Source organism: Triticum urartu, chromosome 2A (assembly GCF_056163025.1).
Source record: "Triticum urartu cultivar PI428250 chromosome 2A, HENAU_Tu73, whole genome shotgun sequence".
Taxonomy (NCBI): Eukaryota; Viridiplantae; Streptophyta; class Magnoliopsida; order Poales; family Poaceae; genus Triticum; species Triticum urartu.
In genome coordinates this window covers 575,524,496-575,535,006 of record NC_141874.1, presented here as the reverse complement: position 1 = coordinate 575,535,006, position 10,511 = coordinate 575,524,496, and the positions used below count along the sequence as shown (strand labels likewise).

At 45.2% G+C, this 10,511-nt stretch overlaps 1 protein-coding gene across 1 annotated transcript; it reads right to left on the bottom strand.

The window, feature by feature from the left end:
• Positions 1-321: 321 nt before the first annotated feature.
• Positions 322-2,899, bottom strand: LOC125538923 (protein DUF642 L-GALACTONO-1,4-LACTONE-RESPONSIVE GENE 2). The gene is made up of 3 exons (XM_048702238.2): positions 2,619-2,899; positions 1,219-1,716; positions 322-1,146 (listed from the first exon to the last, which is right to left on the bottom strand). Exons 1-3 carry the CDS (start codon positions 2,698-2,700, stop codon positions 629-631), a joined length of 1,098 nt encoding a protein of 365 aa, XP_048558195.1. The 5' UTR covers positions 2,701-2,899; the 3' UTR covers positions 322-628.
• Positions 2,900-10,511: the final 7,612 nt, after the last annotated feature.

Sequence of the window (10,511 nt, the reverse complement as noted above, 5' to 3'; positions counted from 1 at the left end):
TTTATTGGCTGATAAAAGGTACCCTCTCTATTCTATAATGTAATGCGTATAAATTTATGGTAAAGTTAAACTTTTGACAATAGAGAAAACTATTTAAATCTACAATAGCAAATATAGAAAATATAACACTACATCTTATGATGAATTTAACGATATATGTTTGGCATTCTAGATGTAAATATTTTTCTCCACAAATTTGATCGGAATTTTGTAAGGTTTGACTTTTCAAAAAAAATCTATACATAATGGAGACACAACAGCAATAATTTTTAGTCTCAGACTGAGTATGACATTTCATCCAACAGATCCGCTACGTACACATATTATCATCCACATGAATGTGCGTAACTTCAAAATTAAATCCATCAATAAAAGAAGGGGATTGTAGGAAATGCAATTGTTACTACTTTTATCCCGTCATACACTTCCTCAATGTCTAGCTCAAGTCTCAGTTCAACCACACAAACCAAGCTTCGTCCTTCAAATTAAGGCAGTAGGCAAGATGGTAAGCCCAGAAACCTTTACGATCGATCGAAGAAAATGGCGAGGCAGCCCCATACTGGCAGCGCGCACACAGCTCGTAGGTAACATGCTAACACGTAGACGTAGTACGTACGCTCAAAGCTAGCTACTTGAGCCTGACGAGCCAGACGTCGTCAACGACGGGCCCGCACAGCGTGGCGTTGACGGTGTGGTGGTTCGAGCTCTGGAACACCACGCGCGTCTTGTCCGCGATCGCCGTGAACTCGAGCTTGCCGCACTTGTGCCCGCCGGTGCCGCGGGACACGTACGAGACCCTCAGCCTCTCCCGCGCCGCGTACACGTCCACGCCCAGGGACCCGACGCATCCGTTGCGCGCGTCCCCGACGGAGAACGTGAGCCTGTACGACCGCCCGGGCACGGTGCCCTGCACCTCCTGCACCAGCGCGACCTCCACGCCGGCCACCAGCTCCACGGCGCGCGCGCCCTTGGGCACCGCGTGGTGCTGCGCGTCGATGTACTTGACCACCTTGGTGTCCGACATAATCATCCACCCCGGGAGCGGCGAGTGCACGTCCTCGAAGATCGGCGGCACCAGCACGCCCCACGGCGTGTTCGGGAAGATGTATGGCCCCTGCTCGAAGTGCCCGTTCTTCACCATGTTGCCTGTTCACGTCGGGTTCGTGCACTCGTTAGTTACACCGTCTCAAGAGTCATGAGACAAGTTTCGTTACGTACCCTTGTTGTACAGCTGAGGGTAGAGGGTCTTGATGGCGACGGCGATGATGAGAGGGCCGCACGCCGGGTTCTCCTCGATGCCGGTGTTGTGGATGGAGAGCCACACGGTGGTGTGCCTGGGCTTGAACGCCCAGGAGTAGGTGTCCCAGCCGGTGTTAGTGTACACGGTCTGGATCGGGAGCAGGCCGAACTCCGGGTCGACCGACACGTTGAGCTTCTCCTCCTGGGCGCATGACCGCGCGGCGATGAAGGAGATGGAGTAATAGGTGTGGCGGGCGACCTTGAGCTGCTGCCGGATGGTGGCGTCGTTGCCCAGCCGCACGGCGTTCGCGCCCACCGGAACCGGCAGCATCATGTCGGCCTGCGTGTGCCCCGACTCGATGTACTCCACGAACCCCGATAGCTCCCAGTTGGGTATCGCGTGCTTCCCAGTCACCACCGGGCCCTTCATCTGGGACTTGTCTGGCCCGTTTCTGAAGTCCCCGTTGGGTAACAGGCCTGCGCACCCACAACCCACTCGTTCAAAAAGTTAGAAACAGAGTGTTTAGCTAATTCAGTAAATGGGTGCAGAACAAGTTCCACATGATTGGTTTAGCAAACACCGACGATAACTTGCTATGCGCTACTCTACTTGTTACTACTTCATTAAACCACATATGCAGGCTACAGCTAACTTTTTTTTTTGTGGTGCAGCTAATTTTATAAAGAACAGAAAAATGACAAAGGAAACATATCATAGAACCACAAATCTCACGCGATAGAAGAGCCTGACATGAACAAAGCATGTGTATGCCATGTGACTAAGCAGAACAAAATATCCTTCTGAAATCCTGGATGGGATACCACTGTCAGCTAAGATATTGTAATTGTAATTTTGTAAAGTCAACTTCAGCTTCAATTCTTAAGATCAGATCTCCATTGTCGATATCAATCTGGTTCATAGCTTGATTTTCGATGCATGAGGTTGACTAACCTCAGTTTAAGGTAGGTGAAGTATACTGTATCCTGAACTTATTTTATAATATACTGTACATTTTTTTTACTAAACACAAGAAAAATATGATCAGACTCACCGCAAAAAAAAAGAAAAAAAATCAGACAACAATAGATACGCAGAGACTGATGAACAGGGGATGAACCTAAAGAAAAGATAAGAGAATGCCGATGGACCTCAAATTAACGATAAATGGTAAATATACGATTGCATTTCATATTTAATGTTTACTTCCTCCGTTCCTAAATATAAGTCTCTAAAAATACTTAGAGAACGAGACTGGTTATTTCTGACCACTATACATGTCCTAGTGGCCCCAATAGTTTGCAACTGAAAGAAACATTTACATGCCAGATGAGCATATTAAGGAAAAACTTAGTAGTGGTGTTAGTTTCCGGGTTCTTACCATCCTCGATGACGGCAGAAACGGCCAGAGCAGACACGGCGACCAGCAAGAAGAGCGCTATCCAACGCATGCTTGTCGCCATTCTCTCAGGCGTCGCAATGGTCGACGAGCCCTCTGTGGCCGTCGCCTCTCGAGCTTTACTGGAAGCTAGGGTGGGCTACTGGGCTTTGTGGCTTCAGCTCTCAGGCGCGGAGTGCCCAGCGGCCTTATATAGCGACTGCTCGTATTAGCACGCACTGGTAGGGGTAGGGGCTCAGCGGAGGCCGACGGGCGGGGTGCCGCGAGACGCGCCGGCCACTGCCCGGAGCATGAGAAAGACAGCGGGCATCTCATCAGCTTTGACTTTTGAGGCGCTGTAGAGTGCAGATGTACTCGGTGATCGGGCCCCTCCGTGCGCTCACGTGGCATTCGACTTCCGTCGAAGAAGATTCTCAATTCAGGAGATTAGAGTGCAATTTGTTTTTGCTTTTTACTGAAGACAGCAGGTGATTTACCTACTGTAAAATTTGTAAGGGAATATGAGTAACAGTTTACAATAAAGTTACAACAGGCCACGTGCCAGGTAACTACTGGAAGTTTGCTAGCATAAGCAGCTCTTTTGATTGATTGTTATATTTGTAGAGATTAGGAACTTTTTTGTTGAAGATGTGCTCATTTCTGCAAATCAAAATGCCGCATGTCACTCGAATGAGGAACTAGGGCAGCGGAGTGGTATGTCAGATGGTGCATGATGCTGTGGCGGCAACTCACACGAGGGACACTGGGCCAGCGGCCCTAACGTCATGGCGGTTGTTACAAGCCGGCTTGCGCAGGTATGGAGTGGTTCCAATCAGGTCGACACCGTGCCATGGAAGCCCGCCCTCCCCGCGACGGGTGGGGTGGTGGTCTATGGTGGGAACATATCTTAGTCATCCGCTGGTGCCTTTCTGGCCTAGCATGGAGTACAGGTTGGCGCGATCTCTGGAAGACCCGTCTTCAGAATGATGATTGAAATAACACTTCATTTCAGGGTAAAAACTCTTGTTCTTGACTTGATTGCATGGGCTTAGTAGCGACGCACTTACGTTATTATCTTGTTGAAAGCACTGTCTCCTTACTGATGTGCTTGCGTTATTATCTTGTTGAAAGCACTGTCTCCTTACTGATGTGCTTGCCTTGACCATCTTCGGTTGGACATGAAAACGGGCGCAAGGGCACTTATTACTTCTTGAAGGTGTTGATGCGAAAAGAAGTTAATTTAATAATGGGTGATTACTTCATGTCTTATAACGGCTCACCCGTGGTTGCTATTGTATTGTACTCCCTCCGTTTCATAACTTTTGTCGTGCTTTTAGTTCAAAATCCTTCAGTTCCATAATTCTTGTCGTGCTTTTAGTTAAAATTTTAAACAAAAAGCATGCGAAGAATTTTGGAACGAAGGAAGTACTCTCTTAAGAACTAATCAGAATCATTGTGTGCATCACGATGATGCAGAGGTTGAGGGTTCAACATTCTTTTTGAAAAAAGAAGAAGAAATGAAAGATACATCTTGTTTTAGCAAAAAGGGTTTGCCTATATTTTCATTAGTAGAAACCATATAGTAGTTCTTACAGCCTAGCAACATAGCACCTATAAGAAACTACAAAACTACATCACATCCACTTATAACTTACAAGCATACCCCGGACCCAGCCCAAACCCTGTAAGACATATGAAAGAGGAACATCAGGATTACAAACCGCGAGAGATTTTCTTCACCCATCATCAACCACTAGTAATCCACATAAATCCATGGTGCCATCCTCGCGGCGTATTGAACACCTCACTTGGTACCCGTTCTAGTAACTTTACCCCCACATCAGCTCACTTTGAACTTCTTGGTTTTTCTGCAAAATTGACCACCAGTTTATGAGGGAACAAATATTATGTAGAGTTACAAAAGGATCAATCCCCCTTTGCATTCAAAGGATATGTCATTTCCGCAACTACAAATAGACCATGTCAATGCATATATACCCACACAAGTTTCATCTTTTTTTTTCCTTCACAAGTTTCATCTTTTGTTTTCCTTCCCAAACCGAGGAAGCCAAGTGGAAAAGAAGACTTTTAATATCAGTTGGCATTGAATTTAAATTAAAAGTGCACTATAGAAGACTATATATGAATTTTGCTACAGAGCGGTGAAGAAATAAGTGGTCAACAATCTCATCTACACCACATAACACACATTTGGAACTCCTAGTCCACCCATTTTAGCAAGTTTCTCTTTGGAAGCACATTTGTTGCGCACAATGAGACAAATAAATACCTTGATCTTTGGAGGGAATTTAACCTTCCAAAGAAACTTCAAGGGAAACTATAAATTGTTAAGACTAAGTTGATTATAAAATAACTTGATAGTATATTTACCATCAACAGTAAGAGGCCAAACCAAAGAATCTTTCTCATCTTTCAGTTCAATGTGATATCATTTTTCCATTGAATCAGTGTATAACCCCTCAAGGGTTCTCCTAAAAGTGAAATGACCCCAACCTTTCTCTACCACATCTCCCAATTTAATGTTCTTAGTAAAGCAGAGATCATACAATCTAGGGTAACACTGATTCAATGGTTTGTCAACCACCCACCTTTCTTCCCAAAATCTAATATTTCTACCATCACCCATGTTCTTAACATATTTGGAGAAAAAAAATCCTTCATAGATAGGATTTCGGCCCAAAATTGGGAGTCTCCCACCTTACGTTTTACCCCAGAGAGACAATCATTCTTGAAATACCTATTTTTAAAGCATAGATTGCCAAAGACCTTCTTCAATTTCTGGTTTCTATAGCCAATTGGCAAGGATATCTTTGTTCATCAAATACAAGATAAGAATACCAAGCCCCCCCCCCCCACACACACACAATTGTTTTTTAGGTTGAAAGACCTCAGCCCATCAAACTAAGTGATATTTCTTTTTGTCTTTATCTCCTTACCAAGTGATTCTAGCCCTGAAGAAGTCAAATCTTTTTCTCACCCCTACTTGGATGGGATGGAAAGACATCATAAACATAGGAATATTACTAAGATAAGACTACACCAGAGCAAGCCTACTAGCAATATCCAACATTTTACCTTGCCAACATGCACATCTCTTTTCAATTTTATCTTCAGAATACTTCCATTTTTGTTTATAATCATAATTATGTTTAGTGGGATACCCAGATATTTCATAGGTAGAACCCCCACCTCATAGGTATATATCTCTCTATAAGTTTTCTCTTTATCAGTAGCTTCACCAAATAGGAAAATCTCACTTTTGAGGAAAATAATATCCAAACGAGTCATATGTTCAAACACACACAATGATTTTCAAATTTTGTGTCTATTTAATTCATCAGGAACAAGGAACATATATCTAGTGACCTAAGTTAAGCCATCAGGACTTCGTGATGGTAGTCATTCTGACTGCATGTTGTTCGTAAGTACATTTAGGTACGTCTAGTATTGATGTGACTCCCTTGGTTGCTTGGCAAGTTGTGCTGCCGAAGTCCCGATTTTGCTCCCATTGGAGACACACTCCTCCATGGTTATTGGTGGTGTTGACCTACTTCACATCCTTGGTAGTCTAGGAGTATATGTTGGAAGGCTTCGAGGGTTTCCCTCGAGATGGATACTTACAAAGTTGTGGCCATCTCGTAGTTTAGCCAACTGCATTCGATCACACGTTTGAGTGAACCTTTCACTATGATGGCACCATGAGGTACCGACAACTTAAGCATCATGTATGTCTAGATGGGTATCACCATGAACAATGTGAGGTGTAGTCGTCCTTTCAAGACGTTGTAGACTATATCAAAGTCGATGACCTCAAAAGTGCATAACTCTCTTCTAAAGTTTTCCTCTTCTTCAGGGATAATGATAAGGGCAATATGCCCTAGTAATATATGTGACGTTCCCGAGATTAGTCCATCAAATTCTCAGGAGTCATGTTCTATTTCTACATAGGAAATTTGCATATGCTCTAGTGTCGTTAGGGATGTCATGCTAATGGACCTGCCAATGTCAATCAAAATTCGATGGACTCGTGCACTCCCTATGATTTGCGAAATGAACAGAGGGAGTTGTCCTGGGTGCGGGTACTCAGGTGGGTAGTCTTCCTCGCGAAATGTGATTTGGATTTATGCCCATTTCATTCTGTGACTGAAGCTTGAGTTGTAGGATGAGACAACCTTCCCTCGCAACCCTCTTAGACTCAGCATGTGACATGTAGGTTCCTGATCCTGCCCATAGGTGGTTCACTTGCTTCATCACATTGGGGGCTGCCGCTTTGTTGGGGAACGCAGTATTTCAAAAAATTTCCTACGATCATGCAAGATCTATCTAGGAGATGCATAGCAACGAGAGGGGAGAGTGTGTCTACGTACCCTCGTAGACCAAAAGTAGAAGCGTTTAGTAACGCAATTGATGTAGTCGAACGTTTTCGCGATCCAACTGATCCAAGCACCGAAAGTACGACACCTCCACGTTCAGCACACATTCAGCTTGATGACGTCCCTCGATCTCTTGATCTAGTTGAGGACGACGAAGAGTTCCTTCAGCACGATGGCGTGGCGATGGTGATGATGAAGTTACCGGCACAGGGCTTTGCCTAAGCACTACGACGATATGACCTAGGTGTGTATCTGTGGAGGGGGGCACCGCACACGGCTAAAAGATCAACTTGTGTGTCCTAGGATGCCCCCTCCCCACGTATATAAAAGAGGGAGGAGGGGAGGGCCTGCCGGCCCCTAGGGCGCGCCCAAGAGGGGAGTCCTACTAGGACTCCTAGTCCTAATAGGATTCCACCAAAAGGAAGAGAGGGGGAAGGAAGGAGAGGGAGAGGGAGTAAGAAAGGGGGCACCGCCCCCTTTCCCTTGTCCAATTCGGACCGCTAAGGGGGGTGCGGCCTGCCCTGGCAGCCCTCCTCCCTCTCCAATAAGGCCCATGGTGGCCCATTAGTTCCCCCCGGGGGGTTCCGGTACTCCGTTTTTACCCGAAACTATCCGGAACACTTCCGGTGTCCGAATAACATGGTCCAATATATCAATATTTATGTCTCGACCATTTTGAGACTCCTTTTCATGTCCGTGGTCTCATCCGGGACTCCGAACAAACTTCGGTTCATCAAAACACGAAACTCATAATACAAATCATCATTGAACGTTAAGCATGCGGACACTACGGGTTTGAGAACTTTGTAGACATGATCGAGACACATCTCCAGTCAATAACCAATAATGGAACCTGGATGCTCATATTGGCTCCTACATATTCTATGAAGATCTTTATCGGTCAAACCGCATAACAACATACGGTGTTCCCTTTGTCATCGGTATGTTACTTGCCCGAGATTCGATCATCGGTATCATCATACCTAGTTCAATCTCGTCACCGGCAAGTCTCATTACTTGTTCCGTAATGCATAATCTCGTGACTAACTCATTAGTCACATTGCTTGCAAGGCTCATAGTGATGTGCATTACCGAGAGGGCCTAGAGATACCTCTCCGATACATGGAGTGACAAATCCTAATCTCGATCTATGCCAACTCAACAAACACCATCAGAGACACATGTAGAGCATCTTTATAATCACCCAGTTACGTTGTGACGTTTGATAGCACACTAAGTGTTCCTCCGGTATTCGGGAGTTGCATAATCTCATACTCATAGGAACATGTATAAGTCATGAAGAAAGCAATAGCAATAAACTAAATGATCACAGTGCTAAGCTAACGGATGGGTCTTGTCCATCACATCATTCTCAAATGATGTGATCCCGTTCATCAAATGACAACACATGTCTATGGCTAGGAAACTTAACCATCTTTGATTAACGAGCTAGTCAAGTAGAGGCATACTAGGGACACTCTGTTTGTCTATGTATCCACACATGTACTAAGTTTCCGGTTAATACAATTCTAGCATGAATAATAAACATTTATCATGATATAAGGAAATATAAACAAGAACTTTATTATTGCCTCTAGGGCATATTTCCTTCAGTCTCCCACTTGCACTGGAGTCAATAATCTAGATTACAAAGTAATGATTCTAACACACATGGAGTCTTGGTGCTGATCATGTTTTGCTCGTGAGAGAGGCTTAGTTAACGGGTCTGTAACATTCAGATCCATATGTATCTTGCAAATCTCTATGTCTCCCTCCTTGACTTGATCACGGATGGAATTGAAGTGTCTCTTGATGTGCTTGGTTCTCTTGGGAAATCTGGATTCCTTTGCCAAGGAAATTGCACTAGTATTGTCACAAAAGATTTTCATTGGACCCGATGCACTAGGTATTACACCTAGATCGGATATGAACTCCATCTAGACTGCATCATTTGCTGCTTCCGAAGCAGCTATGTGTTGGGTAACACAGTAATTTCAAAATTTTCCTACGCACACGCAAGATCGTGGTGATGCATAGAAACGACAGGGGAGAGTATCGTCTATGTACCCTCGTAGACCGTAAGCGAAAGCGTTATGACAACACGGTCGATGTAGTCGTACGTCTTCACGATCGACCGATCTAGCACCAAAGGTAAGGCACCTCCGCGATCTGCACACATTCGGCTCGGTGACGTCCCGCGAACTCACGATCCAGTAGAGCTTCGAGGGAGAGCTTCGTCAGCACGACGGCGTGATGACGGTGATGATGTTGCTACCGGAACAGGGCTTCGCCTAAGCACCGCTATGATATTACCGAGGTGGATTATGGTGGAGGGGGGCACCGCACACGGCTAAAGATCAATGATGAACTTGTGTCTCCATGGGGTGCCCCCTCCCCCGTATATAAAGGAGTGGAGGAGGGGGAGGGGGCCGGCCTCCTAGGCGCGCCCAAGGGGAGTCCTACTCCCACCGGGAGTAGCATTCCCCCTTGCCTTGTTGGATTTAGGCGAGAAGGAAGGAGGAGGGAGGTGGAAGGAAAGGGGGGGCCCTCCCAATTCGGATTGGGTTTGGGGGGGGGCTCCTTTTCTCCGTTCCCCTCTCTCCCACTAAGTCCCAGTAAGGCCCATATACCTCCCGGGGGGTTCCGGTAACCTCCCGGTGCTCCGGTATACTCCCGTTTTAACCCGGAACCATTCTGATGTCCAAACATAGGCTTCCAATATATCAATATTTACGTCTCGACCATTTCGAGACTCCTCATTATGTCCGTGATCAAATCTGGGACTCCGAACTACCTTCGGTGCATCGAAACACATAAACTCGTAATACCGATCATCACCGAACATTAAGCGTGCGGACCCTACGGGTTCGAGAACTGTGTAGACATGACCGAGACATGTCTCTGGTCAATAACCAATAGCGGAACCTGAATGCTCATATTGGTTCCTACATATTCGATGAAGATCTTTATCGGTCAAACCGCATAACGGTATACGTTGTTCCCTTTGTCATCGGTATGTTACTTGCCCGAGATTCGATCGTCGGTATCTCAATATCTAGTTCAATCTCGTTACTGGCAAGTCTCTTTACTTGTTCCGTAATGCTACATCCCATAACTAACTCATTAGCTACATTGCTTGCAAGGCTTATAATGATGTACATTACCGAGAGGGCCCAGAGATACCTCTCCGACAATCGGAGTGACAAATCCCAATCTTGATCCATGCCAACTCAACAAACACCATCGGAGACACCTGTAGAGCACCTTTATAATCACCCAGTTACGTTGTGATATTTGGTAGCACACAAAGTGTTCCTCTGGTATTCGGGAGTTGCATGATCTCATAGTCATAGGAACATGTATAGTTATGGAGAAAGCAATATCAACAAACTAAATGATCATTGTGCTAAGCTAACAGATGTGTCATGTCAATCACATCATTCTCTAATGATGTGATCCCGTTAATCAAATGACAACTCATGTCTATGGTTAGAAAACATAA